Source organism: Sceloporus occidentalis, unplaced genomic scaffold (assembly GCF_023333645.1).
Source record: "Sceloporus occidentalis isolate IW3139 unplaced genomic scaffold, rSceOcc1.0.p SCAF_112, whole genome shotgun sequence".
In the NCBI taxonomy this organism is placed as follows: Eukaryota; Metazoa; Chordata; class Lepidosauria; order Squamata; family Phrynosomatidae; genus Sceloporus; species Sceloporus occidentalis.
This window is the reverse complement of record NW_028317092.1, coordinates 1,420,545-1,446,574: the sequence shown is the minus strand read 5'-3', so window position 1 is coordinate 1,446,574 and position 26,030 is coordinate 1,420,545. Positions and strand designations below refer to the sequence as shown.

General features: G+C 41.0%; 1 protein-coding gene across 1 annotated transcript in view; it reads left to right on the top strand.

The window, feature by feature from the left end:
* The window catches only part of LOC149282568 (gamma-aminobutyric acid receptor subunit alpha-1-like), a 33,825-nt gene that overhangs the window by 6,062 nt on the left and 1,733 nt on the right, over positions 1-26,030 (top strand). The window contains exons 3-8 of the mRNA XM_089498062.1: positions 1,485-1,552; positions 2,688-2,908; positions 14,646-14,728; positions 14,900-15,043; positions 17,792-17,944; positions 25,438-25,640. Of these exons, the coding sequence (XP_089354188.1) occupies positions 1,485-1,552; positions 2,688-2,908; positions 14,646-14,728; positions 14,900-15,043; positions 17,792-17,944; positions 25,438-25,640 (872 nt within the window). The remainder of the gene's footprint in view (positions 1-1,484; positions 1,553-2,687; positions 2,909-14,645; positions 14,729-14,899; positions 15,044-17,791; positions 17,945-25,437; positions 25,641-26,030) is intronic.

Sequence of the window (26,030 nt, the reverse complement as noted above, 5' to 3'; positions counted from 1 at the left end):
TTCCAGTTGATCTACAGCATACCTACAATCTGTGTGTTATTCAGTTGCACTATACCATTCATGCTATGTTTCCATATTTAATTTAAGTTATACATGCAAATATAGGGTTTGTATGTCTTATTCAATACCTCCAATGTTCTGTTTCCATGTGATGTTTATTTAATCAATATGTGAAGGAGGGGATAAAAGTACGCTGGGGGTGATGATGGGGGGGGGGATGCTTCAGGGGTTGGCCCATATACGGTACCAGAGCACCTAAGGCTGGTCCTGGGGCAGCTGCTGTGTCCTGACATGGAGAGGGGAGAGAGAGGCACCTCTCTAAATGAGCACCCAGAAAGATCCCTGCCGTTCCGAACACACATGCCAGACAGCTGTTTTTTTTATTTATACAAGCCCTCCAGGCTCAAGCTCCTCCATTTTGTTAGGGAGGGGGATTGGAGACTTGGGGGGGGTCCATATGTATAATGCTCTCACATGACTCCACCCCCAAGAGCAGTATACAAGGTCGCCTAAGATGGCAAAAATCCTTGCACCAGACATGACTTGGGTTTTCTCTTGATGATGTACAGTAATAGCAGTGAATTGAATATACCATTCTATGTGTCTATGAAGTGCATATGTAGTGTAGCAGCTCAAGGAAAGAAGCAGTATCTCTGCTTGTGTGAACGTGACGTATGTAAGGATTTATTTGTATGCTTGTCTAATGGATGTGTAGTTGTTTGGACATGCTCAATGCAAAAGACCACTAGCTTTGTCTGTGGTTTCCCTCTTGTCAACTTAATTCCTGGGGACACCACTGGCTTTCCATTTTCCTAATTTATTCATGCATTATTAATAATCCCCAAGAGATCTTGATGATCACCGAATATTCTTATTATCCATGTGATTTAGGGTTACCATGCTTACTTCCGTAACTCAATGAGTATTAATTATTTTTGACCTATGAGGTAGTCCATTCTGTTATTTTACTTTTTACTCAGTATTCAGTCCCAATATTGTGTTGTTTATAGCAATCTTTTTACTGTTAGTGATTCCACATCTGGGTAGTCATGGAGCACGTGTGCTTATACAGGAACTGATCTTGTATAATATGGACATTTAGCATTAGTAGTAGTAGTAGTAATTGTAGTAGTAGTAATGGAAAGAAAAATATGAAAAGCTTTGTTTCACCTAAAAGTGCAAGTTTCATTGATTACATTTTGGATTACAGCTCAAACGACTCATTTTGTGACAATAATTTTAGTCCAGTAAAAAAATAAAATGTTGATGAGTTAGGTGAAGATACTGTTAAAAGTAAAAACACTTTTAAACCTAAGAGATAGCCCCATGGTCTGTAAGACATAAATTATTGGGTTATTTAATGTTAAAGCCAATGTATTATTAAATAGATTAAACAGACTTGAGGTATCACTAATCGCATCCTATATATCCTATCCTATATTATTGTTAGTATAGACTGACCATCCTAATTTTTTCTTCAACAGAACGTGTAACTGAAGTGAACACAGACATCTTTGTCACCAGCTTTGGACCAGTTTCTGATCATGAGATGGTCAGTATCAGACATGTTTGTACTTATAAAACATTTAGTGTATATTTAGTATGATTTCAAGATCTGTGGTCAAAGATGAAAACTCATTTATACATAAGATACATTCCAGCAAACATTTAAACATACCATTTTAAACATACAATAAAATATCTTGGAAAATGGCATTGGTTATATCAGTGATGGGCTAAGCAATATATTGCCATATAATGTGACAGAATCCCAGAAAATTATGCTTTAGATAGTTGTTTTTTTAATGGTATTCGTTGGAAATGCTCTGATTTTGTTCTGTTTAGTTAAACATAAATAAAATAACAGGCAAGAATATATTAACAAGTGAGCCTCCTTTTTTTGCCCAGGCACTAATAAGTAAGCAAGAACTATAGCAGTATTTTTCCGACTTTCTTAGTATAATAATCATAGTAAACATCAACCTTTCAACTAACACTCATGTAGATGTATAAAATATACATTACTAAAAATATAGTAGCTGATTTTACTAATCTGGCAAATAACGCCGCAACGTTTCATTAATGCTGGGTACTTATATCAGTTAAGTTTATGTCCACTACCTGCAACTAGCAAAATATATCTGTAATAATCAGTTAAACACCTAAAATATGCACCTTTTGACTTAATGCATAATATTGACATATGTAGAAGGGAAAAAAAGAAAGCATCTGTCCTAATCATTTCTATGTTGATGAAGGTGCGTATTTGTGGTAACGTACAATTCAGGAGTTATGTAAAGACATGTTTATTAAATTGTTGCAAAGTTTCTTACACCTTAGTAACAAACTGTTATTTAAAGAAGTTGCTAGATATTCATTGCTCATTTTTATGCATTGCTGAATTACCTCTCTCAGTTTTGTTATTTCAATAATTTTTATCAAAAGTATTTAGAGTGTCAGATTTACTGTGGAATAAGATTTGCAAATGGAGAATTTATGACTAAAGAAAAAAATAAACTGTTTAAAAAAATGACAAACGTCTTCATTTTTAGAACTCAGAAAAATCACGTTTACATAAAAGGACACAGCCTTGTTTTAATTACATGTTATGAAAGAATATAAAGAATTTGATTAATTAGTATAATTTATTTTTAATATACATTTTACATTTACTTCCATAATTCTAGGAATACACTATTGATGTATTTTTTCGTCAAGGCTGGAGGGATGAAAGATTAAAATTCAAGGGTCCAATGACGGTACTCCGCCTAAATAATTTAATGGCTAGTAAAATTTGGACACCAGACACTTTTTTTCATAATGGAAAGAAGTCTGTGGCTCATAATATGACAATGCCAAACAAACTGTTACGAATAACAGAAGATGGAACTCTTCTTTATACCATGAGGTAAATATGCATTAATGTTCTATGATATGTTATGCATTTTCTCATAAAAGCATATATTAAGATTTTGATTAAATTGTCATTTTTACCTAATCACAAATGTATTTCGAATTAGGAACAATTTCTAAAATACAGAGTCTGTGTTACGTTTGCACAGGTGTGGAAACCAGGATGCAGGATACAATGGATCAGTCTCTTATCGGACCTAAGCTGGTATGAATGCCTCCTAGGCAGGAGCAGTGTTGCTAGCACAGGGTAACACTAGGGATAGTCCAGTACTCAGGCAGAGAATAAACAGGCAATCCGGGTCAGGAGCAGGGAGGTCAACGTGGTCAGTAAGCAAGCCAAGGTCGGTACCGGATATCAGGCAGAGAGTGGTCAGGGAATCCGGGTCAGGAGCAGAGAGGTCAACGTGATCAGTAAGCAAGCCAAGGTCGGTACCGGGTATCAGGCAGAGAGTGGTCAGGCAATCCGGGTCAGTAGCAGAGAGGTCAACGTGGTCAGTAAACAAGCCAAGGTCGGTACCGGGTATCAGGCAGAGAGTGGTCAGGCAATCCGGGTCAGGAGCAGAGAGGTCAACGTGGTCAAAAGGCAAGCCAAGGTCACTAACAGGAATCAACATAAATCATCAGAGACCAGCACCAGGTAAGCATACACTGAACAGGCATCAGTGCTCAGTTTTTAAACTAGCCGCCCTTCTAGATCCCGCCCCCAACCGTGACGACGTCCAATGGACGTTGCTTCTCCTCCACAGGGGTATGGGATCAGAAGGGGGGCGTGTCCGGTAATGCCATGGGTGTCCTTCACTGTGCGGCGGTTCGTTCTTGTGAACCGCCACGTATGAGGACACAGTGTTACCGGATCGTCCCGGGAGGGGTAAGTATCGAGTACCCGCCCCTCGGGGGTACTCGGGAGATGCACTCCGTACCGGAGCACGACGCGACGAGCACCCGGGCGACGCGTCCCAGACGGGACCGTGACGCAATGGGTACTCGGGCGACGCGCTCCGTACGGGTCCGTGACGCTGTGAGTCCCCCCGCAACGTACTCCGGACGGGATCGTGACAGTCTGTGTGTTTCGATTGTGTATTGTGGGTACCGCAATTTTATTTCTTAATGTCTTCTCCTCCCGCGTTAAATAACATACTTCATTACTAAACAGCTATTTACTCCTTTTTAGGAAATATCATTACATAAGTTAAGGTGGGTAAAAGGTGATGGAAACCCTTCCACTAAAATTTAAGGGGTAGTAGAAGTATTATTAAACACTCATCTACAGACACCAGACAAGCCAGAAGGCTTGCTTTTCCCTCAGAAATCTCATGGTGCTTTCACAACCACAAGGGATTCTGGGTAGGCACATGCAAATAAGGTTCACAATTATCACCTTTGCCTCTATATCCACTTTATACATGGATTCCTTGAAAGTAATTGCCCGCTGTACAAGACAGCCTTTAGACAAAACTCAGGAAGAGGTACAATAGCCAGATCACCACTCATGGACAGCTGTTTCGTCCTTCATGGGACTCGTCAGCATGAGGTTGTGATACTGGCTTAAAAGTTGAGGCTTGGGGTAGCTAAGAAATATCATTACATAAGTTATGGTGGGTAAAAGGTGATGGAAACCCTTCCACTAAAATTTAAGGGGTAGTAGAAGTATTATTAAACACTCATCTACAGACACCAGACAAGCCAGAAGGCTTGCTTTTCCCTCAGAAATCTCATGGTGCTTTCACAACCACAAGGGATTCTGGGTAGGCACATGCAAATAAGGTTAACAATTATCACCTTTGCCTCTATATCCACTTTATACATGGATTCCTGGAAAGTAATTGCCCGCTGTACAAGGCAGCCTTTAGACAAAACTCAGGAAGAGGTACAATAGCCAGATCACCACTCATGGACAGCTGTTTCGTCCTTCATGGGACTCGTCAGCATGAGGTTGTGATACTGGCTTAAAAGTTGAGGCTTGGGGTAGCTAAGAAATATCATTACATAAGTTATGGTGGGTAAAAGGTGATGGAAACCCTTCCACTAAAATTTAAGGGGTAGTAGAAGTATTATTAAACACTCATCTACAGACACCAGACAAGCCAGAAGGCTTGCTTTTCCCTCAGAAATCTCATGGTGCTTTCACAACCACAAGGGACTCTGGGTAGGCACATGCAAATAAGGTTAACAATTATCACCTTTGCCTCTATATCCACTTTATACATGGATTCCTTGAAAGTAATTGCCCGCTGTACAAGACAGCCTTTAGACAAAACTCAGGAAGAGGTACAATAGCCAGATCACCGCTCATGGACAGCTGTTTCATCCTTCATGGGACTCATCAGCATGAGGTTGTGATACTGGCTTAAAAGTTGAGGCTTGGGTTAGCTAAGAAATATCATTACATAAGTTATGGTGGGTAAAAGGTGATGGAAACCCTTCCACTAAAATTTAAGGGATAGTAGAAGTATTATTAAACACTCATCTACAGACACCAGACAAGCCAGAAGGCTTGCTTTTCCCTCAGAAATCTCATGGTGCTTTCACAACCACAAGGGATTCTGGGTAGGCACATGCAAATAAGGTTAACAATTATCACCTTTGCCTCTATATCCACTTTATACATGGATTCCTTGAAAGTAATTGCCCGCTGTACAAGACAGCCTTTAGACAAAACTCAGGAAGAGGTACAATAGCCAGATCACCACTCATGGACAGCTGTTTCGTCCTTCATGGGACTCGTCAGCATGAGGTTGTGATACTGGCTTAAAAGTTGAGGCTTGGGGTAGCTAAGAAATATCATTACATAAGTTATGGTGGGTAAATCCATGTATAAAGTGGATATAGAGGCAAAGGTGATAATTGTTAACCTTATTTGCATCCTCCTTACAATAATAAAATCGTTAAAATCATAGCTCTAGGCAAGATAAGATAAAAATAGCCATAGCCCCTGGCTATGTTAGAGTGCATCTAGGTGAGACAAATATGACAAATAAAATTAATTAACAAATGCATTTAGAGAAGTTTCTTTTTTGTTTAAGCAATTGACCTACTGATATGCAGGTACTATATAAAACGTAGGGATGTCCAGATTTATAGGTTAATATGTTATGACAGATTCAACTAACAACATATTTTCTTCTTACAGTCTTTACAGTTTTCATTGACTTCCTAAAGGCCACTATAGTACTATATACAACATAGCAGTTTCTAATTATTTAATGAAATTAGCAGTTATGTCCATAATGGGGGCAGAGGGGGTTATGGCCCTTCTGTACATAATCGTGCCCCCCATGTGCCCACCTAAATTAAATGTGACTCCAGAAGCAGGGCTGTTTTTAACACAGGGCAAAGGCCCTCCTACAAATTTCTCTGTGTTGCCCCTGTACTGTGCAAGTCACCAAAATCAGGAATCTGCACACACACCACAGGAACTCAGGTGCTGAGCTGTGCCAGGAAGGGCCAGCTCCTGTCAGATATTTTATCATAGAAAACATGTATTCCATATATTCTGTACTTTACATGAACACAAAATGGAGTCAGAGCCATTTTATTTTACTTAATCATGTAGTGATGATTTCTTTTTGTGTTTGTTCCCTCTATAATAGAGAACAAAGAAGTATTCATGTATATAGATGTTTCAGTATGTATGATACAATTGCATGATTTTACTATTACCATGACGTAAAGTCATGATTTTATTAAAGACACGGAGGCTCCTATTGCTTAACTCTTTCTTTACTGAATCATATAGCAGCAAGAAAATTTGAATAGAGATAAAGTAAAATACAACATGTGGCCCCAACAGCCAATCCCAACACAGCACTAAGTATAACTCTAGTCTCCTCCCGGAAGTCATCCTCTTTCTTTGATAGGCGAACTTGATCAGCACAACCAGGACCAACACCCGGCTCGAGGCAGACTGTAACGGCATGAAGAACGGCAAAACCCCAAACGGAACTGGAGAATCCATGCAAGCAGGTCAAACTGCAGGGAGACAAGAAATAAAAGGAATCTATAGATTAGTTCCAGTGTAATGCAACCCTGAAGCAGGAGGGAAGCAAGGAGACATAAAAAAAAATCATGAAACTCGTGAAAATCAGACTATATCAGAGCAAGGCAAAACAAACCAAAGTGACAAACATGGCATCCATAGAACAAAAGATATAGATCAAAAGACATAAAACCTACCCCATATCCACCGTAAGTCATCGGGTGGGAGCGAGTTCCACAAAGCGAAAAAGGGGGTGGGAAGCAATACTCACCTCCGTGTCTTTAATAAAATCATGACTTTACGTCATGGTAATAGTAAAATCATGCAATTTTATGACAAGACACGGAGGCTCCTATTGCAAGTTTAAAGCTGAGCAACAATAGGAGAAAAAAGATGCGGAGAAGGACGAAAATAGAATTCTTTAAAAGTAGACGGCCTGGACCAGTCAGCCGCTCTCATTAAATCCTCCAAACGGCCACCGAGACTGATAACCTTCGTTGCAACGGCACCCCTAGAGGAATGAGGCCCAAACACAGAAGTGTCTACCCCAGCAAGACCCAGAATCCGCTTCAACCACCGAGCCAAAGTAGTGGAAGAAACTGGTCCGAATGGTGCTTTAAAAGATACGAAAAGATTAGGGTGAGATGGAGATTGCAAAGGCGCCGTACACCTCTCGTATTCCTGGAGACAAAGCACAGGACACAACGATGGAGAAGATAGAAAAGCTGGATAAGAAACAGATTTGATTGAAGTCTTGGTGCGTCTGGATATATTAAACGTAACCCCTGCCGGATCGAAAGAACGACCGTCAATATCCAGAGCTCGAACATCCGCGACCCGTTTGCATGATATTAAACATAATAAGGTAAGCAACTTAGCCGATAAGTCCTTCAGGGAAAGGTCCTCATTCGCCGGCCAAGAAGCCAAGAAGGAGAGAACACAAGAAACATCCCAAGTGGACGAATACTTAGGCCGAGGAGGTCTGCTAAGCCGTGTTCCTTTTATCAAGCGACAAACCAGAGGGTGTTTACCGATCTGACAACCATTGAGCCCGGCATTAGAGATGCCGAAATCGCAGACCGGTAGACGTTAATGGTGCGGTAAGCCCTGCCCTCGTCAAAGAGGGATGAGAGGAACTGGAGAACTGCATTCAGAGGTGCTGAAGAGGGATCCAAGTCCCTAGCCAAGCACCAGCTAGACCAAACTCTCCAGGCTGATCCATAAGCTCTTCTGGTTCCCGGGGCCCAAGACTCTGCCAGAAGTCGCTTAGTTGTGTCCGAAACTCCGTGGATCGACCAAGGTCCCCGGAAATTAACCATGCCACCAGACGTAAAGAACCGTCCTGAATCAAAGGATGGGAATAACCCTCCGGGCTCTGGGCTGGTCGATCGACAGTTCCAACAACGGAGGAAACCACGGTTGTGACCTCCAAAGCGGAGTGATGAGCACCAACTGAACCCATTGACGTCGTACTTGGAGCAAGGTACGTGGAATCATGGAAAATGGGGGAAAAGCGTACTGGGTGCCCCCAGTCCAATCCTGTGCGAACGCATCCACTGCCACCGCTCCTGGATCCGGTCGCCAGTTGAAATAAGTCGGAAGCTGCGTGTTGAGTCTGGAAGCGAATAGGTCTATACAAAGTGGACCCCACCTCGAAACGATAGAAAGGAACGCCGCCGGATCCAATCTCCAATGGCTGGAATCGTGCAGGAACCGAGAGTTCCAATCGGCCACGGTATTGTGTAAGTCAGGTAGGTATTCCGCGCGGACGACAATGTTCCTGCTCAAACAGTAATCCCAGAACTCTCGAGCCAAATCCGCTAGCGCCTTGGAGTGCGTACCTCCGAAATGGTTGACGTACCGCACAGCTGAAACATTGTCCATCCGGAGTCTGATACAGACGTTGGCATGGTCCTTCGAAAAACTGCGAATGGCAAAAGAGCCTGCGAGAAGCTCCAGAGAATTGATGTGAAGCCCAGCTTCCTCCGGAGACCACCTGCCTCCCGTAGTTAGACCTTCACAATGAGCTCCCCAGCCATGCAGGCTGGCATCCGAATCGATGGTGAAATCCGGACGCGGACCTATGATAGCCTTGCCGTTCCACGCTTCCAGATTCCGGACCCAGCAGCGTAACTCGTGCCTTGAGTCTGCGTCCAGCGGAACAAGATCCGCATAGGACGCACCTGCGCGGAGGTGAGTTATCTTCAAACGCTGAAGAGCCCGGTAATGGAGCGGAGCTGGAAAAATCGCCTGGATTGATGATGTGAGCAGACCCACAATCCTGGCCAGGCAACGAATCGAAATGGTCCGACGTTGCAGAGCACGAGTCAGCTCTTTGCGAATCGAACGGATCTTGGAAGTCGGAAGACTGAGCATCTCCTGTTCGGCATCCACCAGGAACCCCAGAAACTCCATTGTGTGAGACGGCTCCATACATGACTTCTCCTCGTTGATGAGAAACCCCAGCCCCGAAAGGAATGAGATCGCCAATCGAAGGTGGGACAACAGCGTCTGACGATCCTGGGCCATGATTAAAATGTCGTCCAGATAGATAATAAGTCTCACCCCTTGAGTGCGAAGCCACGACACCACTGGACGAAGCAATTTGGTGAAACACCATGGAGCTGACGAGAGTCCAAATGGAAGACATGTAAAGCGCCATTTCCGCGCTTTCCAATAAAACTGTAGAAGATCTGGGGAGTGTTCTGCCATGGGAACCGTGAGGTAGGCGTCCTGCAGATCCAACTTTGCCATCCAATCGTTCCGTAACAGCAAATCGCGAAGAAGATGGATCCCTTCCATCTTGAAGTGCTTGTAACGTACCAAAAGGTTTAGGGATTTGAGATTGATGACTGGACGAAAACTGCCTCCTTTCTTTTGAACCAGGAATATGTTGCTGACATAACCTGGGGTTCCTCCTGCGGCAACTTCGATTGCGCCCTTTCCCCACAGAGTGGTCAATTCGTTGTCTACTAACAGTTGTTCCTGTTGGGAAAACATAATAGGAGAGGGAAGAACCGTCTGATATGGGCAGACAACCAATTCTATTGTGTAACCTCGAACACAATCCAGGATCCACGCGTCTGCCGTCAGGTTCTGCCAAGCGCGGAAAAAATGACGGAGACGTCCGCCCACCTGAAGCGGGGAAGAAGGGGTGGTTAGTTGTGTACTCACCATATGGACGTCTATGGGCTCTTCCCGATCCTCTGGAACACCATGGTCTGGCTCGCGAAGGGAAGAAAGATGAGGGCTGCTTGAATTCCCGCTGTGGAGGTTGTTGAGTGAAGGAGCCTCTCGAAGTTCGCGAAGAAGTACGGCCGGCCAGACGGCGCCGGAATCTGCCGGCCCTGGTGGAGACCCGGGTCTCAAACACTCTCTTCATGGACGATTGGGCTTTATCCAAGGCCGTAAAGGCACCGACAAACTGCCCCAGCTCCTTTATAAAGGAATCTCCAAACAGGAGACCCTGAGCATCTTTACCCGGCTCAGACAGGGCGAGGTTGGCCAACTTAGGCTCCACCTTTAGAAGGATGGCCTTACGCCTTTCTATGCAGAAGGAAGTGTTTACATTCCCTGCAATACAAATTGCTCTCTGAATCCACCCCAAAAGGGTGTCCGGATCAACCGATTCTCCTTTCTCTTTGGCATTAGACGCCAATTCAAATAATTTGGTCAATGGGCCAAAAACATCCAAATGTTTATCCTGACAGGATTTAAGAGCAGACTCTAAGCCCTTTCTAGGATTCCAGCCAGATTTAGCTAAATATTGGACCATTTTTGGATCCACAGAGGGCGTGTCGCAGACCTTATTAGGAACAATAGGGCGAGGGCATTCCGCCCTCAATTTATTTCTGGCGGATTTGGAGAGAGGGCGTCTGAGCCATTTCTCCAGGTACTGGGCAATATGTGCTGACGGTACCCATTCCGAAGATCGGGGGTGGTGAAGATTCTCCGGATCAAACAGAGAATCCCCCTGGGAATCCAAAATCCCTGCCGAGGAGGAAGAATGAGAGACCCGTTGGTCCTCTTGTTTGGGGGAACCTGGTTCCAGGAATCCAAAGGTTCCTCATCCAAATCCTCCTCAAAATCTGAGGAAACCTCAGATGGCACGACCTCCTCAGCGGAGTCAAGCTCCGAATCTGAGTCCTCGGGGAGTGTCTTGGCACACTTCCACCGCCGCGCCCGTTCTGCCTGGCGCGGATAGGCTCTTTTGCGCGCTGGTGCCACGCTATCTAGGGTGGTATGTACATCGCCATGTCCAACAATTCTGGAGGTCGGGGAGGTAATGTGTTTCTGTTTAGATAAAGCCTTTTTGGGCACTGTTGCTTCCAGAGGAGCTGAAGCACCCAGGTGGGAAGGGGCAGTGGAGGCAGATATAGATGTCTGATGACAAGTATTAATAGCTTGTGCAATTGAGTGCGACAAGGTGGATGTCATGGAGCCCATGGCTGCTAAAATGGCCTCTGAAACTGACCTCTGAAAATCTAAATGAGGCCCTGAAGTGGAAGGGAAATCACAGGTCCCAGTGGCAATGGGCAAAATAGGTACAGCATCTAAATCCCCTTCAGGGAAAATGCTCTCTGCCTGAGAAGGCACATCTTTAATATTTTTAGGCATGTTATCAGCCAAAAGGAAAACAATTAATTAATTATTTGTCTCGCGACACCAAGGAAAAAATCCGTAGGGGAAGAGAGAGGGGAAAAAGAATGCTTTTCCCCAGCTGGAAACCAGGTTGGGAGCTTACCCCTGCCTGGGAACACGAAGAACGAACATTGAAAGAGACGTGAACGACGGAACAGACTGCCGCAACAGAAAAGCCGCGTGAAGTGAAAGAACCGTGAAGCCGCTGTGCAGTATCAGTATCAGATAGAGCGTCTCAGAGAGACGCGAGCCGGAGAAACTACAGCAGGTTACGCCGTCAGAGAAAGGCGATGAAAGGAGAAACTGGACCTACCGGAGCAAGGTAAGTAACGCCAGACAAGACCAGGACCCCAAACGGGGAAAAGAAAAGGGCAACAGCCAAAACCGAAGGGAGACACAGGGCCCCCAACGGGGAAAAGAAAAAGGGCAACCGCCAAAAACCAAAGGGAGACACCGGGAAATAAAAATGGGAAAAACGACCAAATAGACAATAAGAAAAGCAATAAAAGACAAGGAATAAACCCAATAATCCAGAAATAATACACCGAAAAAATATGCAAAACGATAATAATGATAATATAATATAATACACTGGATGATACTTATCTGATCCAGTGAGCAGCAAAGAAAGAGGATGACTTCCGGGAGGAGACTAGAGTTATACTTAGTGCTGTGTTGGGATTGGCTGTTGGGGCCACATGTTGTATTTTACTTTATCTCTATTCAAATTTTCTTGCTGCTATATGATTCAGTAAAGAAAGAGTAAAGCAATAGGAGCCTCCGTGTCTTGTCATAAAATTAATGTTATCTTCCATGAGAAAGTTAAGGAGTAGACGCTGCATATCTTTAGAAATGTAACTTGGAATGGGGGATACATGGTAAGACTACCAAGGCCTGAGTTACTATCTAGGAGGTAACACCTGGCGATTAGGGTGACCAAGGATAAATTCCAAACACATATGTAATGGTTTTAAGTCAATTCTTAGACCAGAGCGTCTCTCACAGGTAAATTAAGAAATTACAACGGTGTAAATATGAGTAGAAATCCTAATTTTAATGGGTAAAACCCACCGTTATGATTGGAGAATTCCAATCAAGAGGTGGAGGCTATGATAATAAACTCTGTTTTTAAGCTTATGTCTTGGATAATTAAAAAAAAAGAAAAAGGAAAAGGACGGACTGATTCACCAAATTTACCCCAGAGAATTGGAATCTTAAGATCCTGGCACCATATTTCACTCTTAGAGTTACTTGGAGTTCTAACCTATATAACTTTTAGAAAGTTATATTCTTTCCCACTTAATTTCTTGCCACTGAAGCTGGATTAACTTCTACAAGGACCAGTTGGACAACAGCAACAAGTGGTGGTAAATATAATTGTTTTATTATTCTGAATAGAGATGAATTTTGTCTTCTTCATATAGAATTCCCTGTTTCTGGGAAATAATATATTGCATTATTGTATATGGCGGCTTGTGAGACTGCAGCTTATAACCCTTGATAACAATAATGAAAAGGTATTTTTACCTGTAGATGAAGTTTGACATCATTTGCATCTATTAGGAATTTCACTAATACTCGTAGACATTATTAAATTACTTTTTAATTTGTCATATTAGTTAAACTAATATAAGAGAGATAGTGATATCTTTATTACTGCCCTGATTATTATCAATTTTTGGTTGCTGAGTGGACTGGAAATATAATTGTGTGTTAGACTCATAAAGTACTAATTCATATTGATAACTATCGATAATATATTGTATTTGAATTGATTCAATTTTGACATGTTTTAAGAACGTTGTGTTTTATATTATGCACTGTGTGACTCATACATAGATTTTATAAATTGTATTCACAATAAATAAATATTTTTGATTGACTATCTTGGTGATATATATCTGATTTGAATTATAATTTTCGGCGATCTGAAAGAATTTAGGATCGGAGATAAAATATAGGGTATCTCCTTAAATTAATATTGTGGATGTGGTACTACAATATTTGGTAGCGTCGTTATTTTGTGTGTGTGACGAAATATTGGTTTTGCCTATTTTTGTCTCATTAATATCCCTAACACTCCCCAGTAAATCAAAATAGAAAAAGGCTCCAGGCACTCAAGGGTTCCACTCAGGCAGGTTTATTGAAGGAGAAGGTGAGGTCAAAATGTTGTTGTCCTTCTCCTTCAATAAACCTGCCTGAGTGGAACCCTTGAGTGCCTGGAGCCTTTTTCTATTCCTGTACTGTGCAAGTCACCTATCTTTACTGCCCAGTGGAAGCATGAACACAGCGGGGTCATGTTATGTCACCCTGCTTCATTACTGAGTATGTGTGTTAATATGGATGTATTAGTGTTCGGGGGCAAGGATGGCAATGGCAGGCTGTTTGAGGACATAGATGGCCCAGACTAGCTATTTGGGGGGAAAATAACATGTACTATGCGTCCGGTCTGGATGCTGGGCAGGATCTGTGGATGTAATCTGGGTGCTGGGGCAAATGTGTGAAATCTAGGTGCCAGGGCTGGCCTTTGAGGCGTGAGACCTGTGATCTATGTCTGCAATTTAAGGTTTTCAATACGTTATGTATTTACTCTCTACCTGCAAATACAGGTATGTCTTATTAAGTTGATCTATAATTGCAGTGCTGCTAAACTACATGAGGGAGGAAAAGAGTGTATGGCACAGTGAAGGAGGGGACAAAGGGTCATTTGTCGTACACGCACCATTCATTTGCTATGCCATCGGCATAGTATTATGCTTTTCTGATGCCCTGCGCGTGTGGCATCATAGTGTTTCATTCAGAGATACACTAGGGTCTTTTACTAATCTGCAGAGTCAGTGTGGCAAGTACTTGTTTTTTGCTTTATTGTGGTGTTGGTGGGGGTGTGTGCTTGCATGCTATGGAGCATGGGGGGGGGTGCTTGCCCAGAGTTCAATAAATATTAAAGACGGCATATTAAAATATGATCATTTAAGCTATCGTGTCATGTAAAACAGCATATTAATGCAGAAGACTGACATTAGTTGCGGATACTCTCTATAAGGTAGTTGTGTGTTGAATAGTATTCACTGACACTACAACAATATTCCTTGATGCCGAATTGTCATTTTTACAGATTGACTGTAAGAGCTGAATGCCCAATGCATTTGGAAGACTTTCCTATGGATGCCCACGCTTGTCCCTTGAAATTTGGCAGCTGTAAGTTTAAACTATCAATTAAGATAGCATTTCATATACTTGGAAAATATGACTGAGAAATATAAAAACATTACAGAAGTGTTATAATATCATGCTCCAGAATAATGTATTAATACCTTAAGCAATTTAGACTAGTGTTTCCCTATCCTTGTTGTATATTTGTCTATATAGATGCATATACAAGAGCTGAAGTGGTTTATTCATGGACACGAGAACCAGCACAATCTGTTGTAGTTGCTGAAGATGGCTCACGGTTGAATCAATATGACCTTTTAGGCCAAACTGTTGCATCTGGAATTGTCCAGTCTAGTACAGGTTTGTAACAATTATTGATGATTCAATATATTTTGTAGGTTACATTATATAGATTTTTTGCATAATGTAGAAGAATCTCTGTTTAACAGTATCAACAGAAATCACTTGTGCTCCAATACTTTCTGCTAAATACTTCATTAATCATGACATTAATTTGACAATGAAAATGTCATTTTATAGCGTGAGCATAGAAATATTTGGGTAAAATAAATCAGAGTGGAAAGTGATGTTCATTCATATTTATTGCTATTAAACAAAAAAAAAATAAACTATATGAAATGACTGTTTTTTACCTCAAGTCACAGAAAAAAGGACTGTTTGTAAGCAAACCCTGGTTAAAACTGGTATTTATAAATGTGTACATACTAAATTGCTGCTGTTACTGCTTAATAACTATACTAATAATAACGATTGTTAACAAGGGCGCCATAAGAAATCTTGGGACCCAGTACAAGCTTAAAATTTGTGTCCCCGATGCCCATCCCATTGTCTTATCCATTGCTCCACCAATCACTTCATCTTAAGATGCTCCCATAAGCAAACCTTATGAGAACAGTGCCGAGCCTAGGGTTAGTGGTGTCTGCTTGCAGAATTTCTTCAGGGCCCCTAATATACATACATTCTAAAATGCAAACTCTCCCTAACACCCACTCACTCTAACAACGCACAGTTACATATATACACTTTCTTTCTCCTGTCCTTCTTCTTCATCTGCCATGTGCAACTAAACTTAGGCTGCCCATAACATTCCAAAACCACATGCTGACACACCAAATAGTTATATAAACATACACACTCTGACAACATACAGTAACAAACACACACATGCTAACCCCATGCACCAATACACATGCACCCTAACACTACCTGTGAATATGGACACTCTCGCTAATGCCATACTGTAACACACACAACACCATTTGCTTATACACACTACCACCACACTCTTATATACATGCAAATAGTATCCAGCAGCATACACTAACATGCACCCACTGACACAATACTGTGCAAAAGTTTAGGCAGTTGTGAAAAAAAGGTTGTAAAGACAGAATGCTTTCAAAAAATACAAATCTTAATAGTTTATTTTAATCATTTAACAAAATGCAAAGCGAGTGAACAGAAGAAGAATCTAAATCAAATCAATATGTGGTGTGACCTCCCTTTGCCTTCTTGGAGAACTAACCACAGTTCTTATGTGGATTAAGGCAGCCTCTAATGCTTCTGTCTCTTCATATAATCCCAAACAGACCCAGGGCTATGTGGGGGCAATACCATCACTTTGTGGACTCATTGTTCTTTTTCAGCTAAAGATAGTTCTTATTAACTTAATGGCTGTGTGTTTGATGTCATGCTGCAGAATATATTTGGGGCCAATCAGATGCATCCCTGATGATATTCCATGATGGATAAGTATCTGCAGGTACTTCTCCCCGCCTCAACGCAACCCTGCGGCCAAGTGTGTGTGTGTGGGTGGGCGATCTTTCTACTCTACGCTGCCTGGCTATTGGGTGTACCCCTTTGATGGCAGCCCTGATTGTTAATAATACAATGTATAAATTAAGATGGGAAAAGATAGGAATTGCAGAGTTTTTGGTTGCAAGAATGGTACAGGAATGCTATATCATAAACAGAATTGTATAAATATTCAAATGGAAAAAAGGATAATAAAATATCTTAATGGAAAAATCTCAGTTTGAAATGCTTTATAATATTTATGCTTTGATTAGAAAACCAATTCAATCTAAATTGTAGTTAGTAGCTGTAAAATATTTCTATCCCCTCCTTTGCCTTCCTACATTAACCTTCATAGACATGAAAATTCCCCCTAGTAATATTCCTGAACAACAAGCATTAGCATGCACCTAAAAGCAACAGTATTTAAATTACCATTTTTGTTGCAAGATGGTTCAATAAGTAAAGACATAATACAGATTTTGCAGAAACCCCACATGCATTTCCAATTGGACACCCCAAAAATGTGACCTCTCAGCTATCATATACATAAAGGGCATAAATATACCAGTAGTTTCCCGAAGACTTATGTTTACTCGACTAGCGCTCATGGCCCAAAAATTATTTAGACAATTTTTTTGTTTTATTTTTGGTCCATTTCCTGCCCTTTTGGGCCAGCTTTTTCTATGTCAAAATGAAATTCGTTGGCACTCACTCTCTGTCACACTCTTTCTTATGCTCGCTCTCTTAATGTCTCCCTAGATTCTCGCTGTCTTCTCACTATCTCCGCTTTTATTGTTCCTTTTCTCTGCTTCTTTCTTTCTTCTCTGGTGATCCACTTCCCCAGGGAATCCACTGCATTACCTTGGCCTTCTGGAGCACTTCTGCAGCAGGGCAGGGGCTGTGTGTGCACCATGGGGACAACCTCTCCCCCATGCCTTCAAAAAGGGTAGAGGTATCCCTATGGTGCACGCTGAGAGTCCGCCCTGAGGTGGAAGTGCTCCAGGAGCCCAGGCTAACTCAGTGGGTGACCAAAAGAAGCGGACCACTGAAGAATGAAGATGCAAAGAACATGAAGAAGGGGAAGAAATACAACCTTTTAAAATGTTCTTTAGACTTATGAAAACAGCTAAAAGCATGGGGAAAAAAGCTTATTAAAAAATAAGTTGCTTTTTATAAACTATATGCCTAAGGATAACATTACTAGATAAATAACACAACATTTCTGATGGTCTGCTGGTAACCGAAGAATATGGTAACATAATAAATAATAAAAATGTTTTATGTCCTTAGGTGAATATGTTGTCATGACAACTCACTTCCACTTGAAGAGAAAGATTGGTTACTTTGTAATTCAAACCTACTTACCATGTATTATGACCGTTATATTATCTCAAGTCTCCTTCTGGCTCAACCGAGAGTCTGTCCCTGCAAGAACTGTATTTGGTAAGTTTTAGGTATGATTTTTATGTAATGAAATAGCATGCGATTCTTGGCAGGATGATATCTCACATAATGCTTCATAACACAGTTTTTTTAATGGAAACTATGTTTTCAGTGTTAAAAAGATTTACATAAGTATTTAAATTTAGTGCCCCCCTGCAAAAAAAATTAAAAAAGCCCATTTACCTTTTAGAAGGTTCATTATAACAAAATATATTAATTCTCTAAATGGTGAAATAGTGCCTGATTGTTCCTTATCAAATAATCAAAATGTATTTCTAATTTTAATTTACTGTATTACAGTAATTACAAAAAGTGCTTTTAAAGACGCTCTGTGCAATATTACACAACACAACCTACTTGATATTCAGCCGTAAACATACTTGTTAGTATTTATTTATGCTTTTTTTCTCCTACGGGAATATAAAACCTGCCATCATTAGAAAACAAGTTTCCAAAATTTTCTACATCTTTTTGATACAAAATAAACTGCTCATTTACTAACATTCCTGATTTTCTCATTATTTTTATAATGAGCAACATAGTGAAAATACTGCAGTACATTTAATATATTAATATCTTCAGTTGTCAAGGCAACTAGCTGGAACGTGATGTGCACAAAATGTCCAGATGCAACCTGAAACAAAACTGTATTCTCTATTGGATATCCTTTGTTGCAGTTTGACACTGTGTGACAATTCACAGTGCATGTTCACCGAAACCTTGGTTAATTAAATCAGTCACAACATAATTTTTTCCCTGGGGGACATGTGAAATATATGATGTTGCATCACAGAACAGCATAAAAAACTGGTCCTGATTTGATAAGTAAGGTAATAAAACACTCATCAAATATTTCCACCCAGCAATATACATTGGGCTAAATGAATAGTACTTCCACTATTAGTATGTGACTTTCTCACCTTCAAAAATGTTTACAAAATCTCATGGGACATATTAAACATATTATGTTGCTGAAAAAAATCAATTCTACAGTGTCTACAGTGTCAGATAATACAATAGTACAATTCTAGGTAGTAGAAATTTTCTATAGGTATGTAGCAAATATAGTTTAATAACCGACAGATTTAATTAATTCATTATTTTTTTTTGAGACCAGTATTAAATTTTTTATTGAATATTTATTGTTCAATAAACATAATGTTGGTAAACAGTTGTTTGTAAAAACAGAAAGTCGATAAGCAGTACTGCAACGCAGCGCAGGGAAATACACGTTAGAGTACGACTTCAGACTTCAGTACGACGGAAAGCTCAATAATACAGTAAAAAAAGTGTACAATTATAATTCCAGACATGGCACATATGGGTTGCACATTAGTGGAAACAGCCTGGGGAAATAGGGAAATGGAATGGCCGGGGTGGGTGAGGGGGAGAGTAAAGGGGGTCGAGGGAGATGAGGCTCTAGACTGTCCTTATGCGAGTAGTCTCTCAGCAGACTGTGGATAAGCCTGCAGCAGTCACGGACTGTGACCTGCTCCCTCCTCAACACCAGGCAGTTCCTGGTAAACCATAGAGTGTCCTTTACACAGCACATGAGACTCCAAGCATCATCAATGGTGCTCTCAGTGCGTGTTCCTGGGAAAAAGTCCATAAAGTACAGAATGGTAGGACAGGTACTTTCTCTCGATAGAGTGCTTGAGTTCCAACCCCAGGGCTCTGAACAAGGCCAGTGCAAACTGGCACTGCCAGAACAAGTGAAGGGCAGTTTCCTTCTCCACAATGCTCTGTGGGCAGTGTCTATATCTGCACAGCGCCCTGGCATGCATAAATTACCTTTAGGGGTAGGCCTCCCTGAAAGGCCATCCATGCAGTCTTTATGCCTGCTCGATGCCACATTAGCCCAAACAGTCGTGGCTGTGGCAGCAGGGAGCCCTGGAATGTTCTCAACAGTGTCTTTGGCTCTGATGAGCTTGTGGATGACACGGGGTGACCACAGGTCTTGTTTAACTCCCTCCAGTTGGTGCTCCCTTACAAATTTGCCCACGTCCGAATAGAACCAGGGCATAGTCCAATTGTAAGGGACGGAGCTGTCCCACTTTTCCCACTTGAGCTGCCTCCACAGGGGCAGTAGGAAGACTCGAGACATGGAGCTTCCAGCAGAGCATTTTACTATGCACGCAGTTGCACACAAAGAAATCCCTCAGCATGGTAGGGATGTCAGGCACACCTTTGCCTTCCTTGCGAGGTTCCTTGTACATGACTGCGCGCTTTACTCTGTCCATTTTGCAGCCCCAGATGAAGTGGAAAACTGCTGATGGCTCGGTGTATGGTGGCCAGCAAGGGCCAGGCCTGAGCCACGTACTGCAGTACGGGAAGGATCTTGTTGTGCAGCACCAGCACTTTGTTGGTGAGGCCAGTAATAAATGGACAACCTAATGCCCAAGCTCTTTTTTGCAAAATAAGAGTATATTTTACATGCATTTTACTGCAGATTGGTGCAAGCATTCTTTAGTTATTGGAGACTTCTAACTTACCTAACTTCTCCCATGGCTGCATTAACTGAAACCAGGAAGAATTAATGTACATTTCCATTAACTTTGACATCAGTATATGTCGCCTGTCTAACCCAGGAAGAAGTGCAGTGCCCCCTAAAAAAAATCAAAATAGACAAATCACCAGGTCCAGATGGCATTCACCCCCGCCTTCTAAGGGAGTTAAGTAATGTAATAGACAGACCCCTATTTCTAATATTCAAGGACTCTATAGTGACAGGGTCTGTTCCCCAGGACTGGCGCATAGCAAATATTGTGCCAATATTCAAAAGGGGGACAAATATGTATTAAATGGGAAAACACTGGGAACGACTGACATGGAAAAGGACTTAGGAGTTTTAGTTAACAGTAAATTTACCTGTAGCGACCACTGTCAGGCAGCTGCTGCTAAGGCAAATAAAATCATGGGGTGCATCAAAAGGGGCATAGATGCCCACGACAAGGAAATAATTCTACCACTGTACAAGTCACTAGTCAGACTACACATGGAATACTGTGTACAGTACTGGGCACCAGTGTACATAGTGATATAAAGATATAGTGGAGCTGGAGAGGGTTCAAAGACGGGCAACCAGAGTAATAAGGGGAATGGGAGGACTACAGTACCCAGAAAGATTATCAGAATTAGGGTTATTTAGTTTAGAAAAAATACGGCTTAGGGGGGACTTAATAACTATGTATAAATATATAAGGGAGCAGTACAGAGATCACTCCCAGGACCTATTTATACCCAGGACTGTATCTATAACAAGGGGACATCCTCTACGGCTGGAGGAAAGAAGGTTTCTACACCAGCACAGATGGGGGTTCTTTACAGTAAGAGCGGTGAGACTATGGAACTCTCTGCCAAAGGAAGTGGTAATGGTAAACTCAATAAAAGAGTTTAAAAGGAGCCTGGACGTGTTTCTTGAAAGCAATAATATTACAAGTTATGGATATTAGATTAATAGGGACAGAACGTTGATCCAGGGATTTATTCTGATTGCCATATTTGGAGTCGGGAAGGAATTTTCCCCCTGGTATGGGGCAATTGGCATCTGCTTTATAAGGGTTTTTTGCCTTCCTCTGGATCAACACAGTAGGGACACAATATGTATATAGGTTGAACTTGATGGACTTTGGTCTTTTTTCAACCTTATGAACTATGTTACTATGTTACTAGTGTGGCTATCAGCAGCCAGTAATAAGTACAGCAGCAAAACATCAGGTTTTATATAGCATATATAATAAACAGTATGTAGTATAGTGATTGGCTGCTGCTAATCCTTTTGATTTCAATGTGAATAGTTCCTGTGGGCTAGAATTGGAGTTTACTTAAGAATGCTCCCTACTTTCAGTAGAGGTAGCTGGAGAGGAGTTATATGAGTCAGAAGTCTAATTTTCTAACAATATAGACAAAATACAATATGCTTAATTCTCGTGTTTATAAGTGTATTGAAAATAAAGTGTGTAAAAGCGAAAAAGAAAAAATGTGATATACTTCCCTAATGACCACAGCAGCCCAAAAAGCACTCTTCCTCAGGGTGCAAATGTACAGATAAGCAAATGGTTGGGGCGCAGGTACATGTAAGGGAAGAAAATAAATATATAGTGTGAAAAGTATAAATCCTGAAAAATGAGTATAATTGTGGTTACACTCACAAACGGATAAGATGCTTCAGGCCCTTCAAATTGTGTTGAAAAAAATCTTTAATACATCTTCATACAGAATCTAAAAGATAAAACTGAACATGGTGCAGTATCCTCAGTAAAACAATTATTGCTATTCAGAATGCACTCACAGTTCGTCCATGCACGATATAAAAGCGATGGGTTAAAGTCCGCCAAAAAAAATCGATCAAAGGGGGGGTCCCGTGTGATCCTTCTGGCGCGTTTCGCCATGTGGGCTTCCTCAAGAGAAGAATTTTTGGTCGGTATTCGTCCGTGTTCGGTATCGCTGTTCTTTTATATCCCTCGTGTGTTTGTCCCGTCGCATATTCTGACGTCTCCAGTGCGGTCGCGCTCGGACATCTTCGAGTCTCTCCGGCTATCTCCGTATGTTTATTTTATATCAATAAAGTTTCAATTCAAAGTGTCGATGCTGACAGATGTCCTCACTTCAACGAACGGAGCCGGGCGGGGGATATCATGCAGATCCTCCGTTGATGTAAAATTTCGGAGATCTGCTGTGTTATTGACTCAGTGTGAGTGGATAAAAGAAAGAAAAAGAAAGCTGTCTTATAACATTTCCGGATGTTTATAGAGACTATCCCTATATTGGTTTTGAAGAAAGGGACGGTGAATATAAATTAAAATATAAAGTGATGTGTCTATAAATAAAAATTATTTTATTGATACAGATCAATTATGTGTTTGATCATCTTTTTATGTGTGAAATTACCAATCATTCACTCACCATTCACACATATAAAGATGATCAAACACATAATTGATCTGTATCAATAAAATAATTTTTATTTATAGACACATCACTTTATATTTTAATTTATATTCACCGTCCCTTTCTTCAAAACCAATATAGGGATAGTCTCTATAAACATCCGGAAATGTTATAAGACAGCTTTCTTTTTCTTTCTTTTATCCAATAACACAGCAGATCTCCGAAATTTTACATCAACGGAGGATCTGCATGATATCCCCCGCCCGGCTCCGTTCGTTGAAGTGAGGACATCTGTCGGGAAGCCCGATCGACACTTTGAATTGAAACTTTATTGATATAAAATAAACATACGGAGATAGCCGGAGAGACCCGAAGACGTCCGAGCGCGACCGCACTGGAGACGTCAGAATATGCGACGGGACAAACACACGAGGGATATAAAAGAACATCGATACCGAACATGGACGAATACTGACCAAAAATTCTTCTCTTGAGGAAGCCCACACGGCGAAACGCGTCAGAAGGATCACACGGGACCCCCCCATTGATCAATTTTTTGGGCGGACTTTAACCCATCGCTTTTATATGCACTCAGTGCATGGACAAACTGTGAGTGCAGTTCTGAATAGCAATAATTGTTTTACTGAGGATACTGCACCATGTTCAGTTTTATCTTTTAGATTCTGTATGAAGATGTATTAAAGATTTTTTTTCAACACAATTTGAAGGGCCTGAAGCATCTTATCCGTTTGTGAGTGTAACCACAATTATACTAATTTTTCAGGATTTATACTTTTCACACTATATATTTATTTTCTTCCCTTACATGTACCTGCGCCCCAACCATTTGCTTAATTTTCTAACAATAAGAAAAAAGTTATTTCACCAATTTGCATGTTTTAAAATGAATTGAGGTCCACAACAAATAATATGAGAACAGGTTACATTACCGAGAGGGTGGTAGAAAAGACGAACAGCCTCTTAGCAGAGATGGTAGAGGACAATAAAGGAGAGAATTTAAACATGCATGGAAATCCTGAATCTAACATCAAGGCCTTACATCTAGAAGAACAGCCAAGATGTGTTGAATGGTACTTATCTGCTGTCAAATTATATGTTTAACATCAAAATAAGGCTATGCTGCTCCTTATATGATCAATTGTTGGTGATATTAAATATTCATACTTGAAGGTAACTTTTGCTTTAGAAAAAGTCCCATGATAATGAGTCAGACACAATGCTATGTGCTTAAACTCATACCTTGGGAAATGTTTATTTAACCTTGGAGTTTTAAGGTACAATGGTCTAGTTAACAAAACAAGTACTCTTTTAAAGCAAGATAATCAACTGCAGGAAAAGGGACTAAAATCCCTCTTTTTATGTACAAGTTGAGCACTACCTGTCTATTTTCTATTTTCATCCAGAGATTCTTAAAAATTGATAATATGACTTTTCTCTGTCTATTTACTACAACTATTATCTTCAGGTTAACTGTAGTGATGCCCTGGGTACCTACCGTGTTTCCCTGAAAATAAGACATACCCATAAAATAAGTTGTAGCAGGATTTCTAAGCATTTGCTCAATATAAGCCATACCCCGAAAATAAGACATAGTGATAGGCGTGGCTCTGCAGTGAGGCATAGAGGGAGGAGACATAGAAAGTGAAAGTAAAAGTCTCCTCAGTGAAGTGAGGTGCAGGGGGAAGAAGTAAAGCTGTGGCTGCCATTTTACTCAGTACTGTGGGTTTCTGTCTCCCAGCAACAGTCTGTGGGTCTCTCTCACCCCCCACAAACACCAGCAAAGCTGCTGCTCCCCAGCACTGACCAGCAACAGTCTGTGGGTCTCTCTCACCTCACACAAACACCAGTAAAGCTGCTGCTCACCAGCACTGACCAGCAACAATCTGTGGGTCTCTCTCACCCCACACAAACACCAGGGGATAGGGGAAAAACTTCAGCAAGCAGTCTGCTACTAAGCCCAGAGAGATAATCCTAGCTCCACTGTGCAGATTGGACCCATTTCTCACTGGATCCCTGATAAATAAGCCAGCCCTTACACATCAGGTTTGCTGGCCTATCTCTGCTTTTCCTGAGTATCTGTACCCCCAGACAAGATGAGTATATTTGAATAAATATAGATTGTTGTACCATACTTAATAAAAATAAGACATCCCCTGAAAATAAGCCATAGTGTGTCTTGAGAAAAAATAAATATAAGACTTATTTTCGGGGAAACACGGTAGATATGGGGAATACAAACATGTAACATTTCACAGTTTGCCAACTCACGTTTAGTTGAATTTCCTGGAAAATGTTGCAGAGGAATGCAGAGTCACAAAATAATAATAATAACTATATTTCAATGTCAGGGTTTGGTCAACTGGGCAAACAGAGAAGTGTGTACCGCTGCTGACAGGTATCCCTAATGTCTTGCTCCTTTGCTTTTTATCTTCATGCAGAAAGGTAACACCTCATGCTTGGCACCTTCAGTCTATATGTGCAGACTAGAGGAATGGAACCAGGCAAAACATATGTGTCAAAAGAGATGCAGAAGTTTACTGATGTATTAATATTAGTAATTTGTTGTACATTGTTGTTTGCAGGCGTAACAACAGTACTTACTATGACCACTTTGAGCATCAGTGCCAGAAACTCTCTTCCAAAGGTAGCATATGCCACAGCCATGGACTGGTTCATTGCAGTATGTTATGCATTTGTGTTTTCTGCATTGATCGAATTTGCAACTGTGAATTATTTTACAAAACGAGGTTATGCATGGGACGGAAAAAGTGTGGTTCCAGAAAAGGTAATGTTGAAATTTAATGTCATTTACTTTACAAGAACTGTGATGCATTTTGTCCATGTAATAAAAAAGTTGTATAATTTGGATAATTAGCATTAATATAGTATGTCATAATAGTACATTATAGCATAATCTGGTATACTTGTAAAGCAACAGCATATTATAGGGCTGCACTGGCAATGATGAGGCGGCACTGGCACATTAAGGATGGCAGCAGCTTATGACATAGTGGGGCGCTGCCTGTATTTGCCCGGTTTGCCAGATGACCAGTCTGGGCCTGGCATATTCCAATATATGCTAGGAAATATTATACTTTTAATGCATTTGTTTATTGTAACTGGAAGTAATAGTTGCATTAAATTATATATTTTTAAAACATGTTCACGCTGCAAT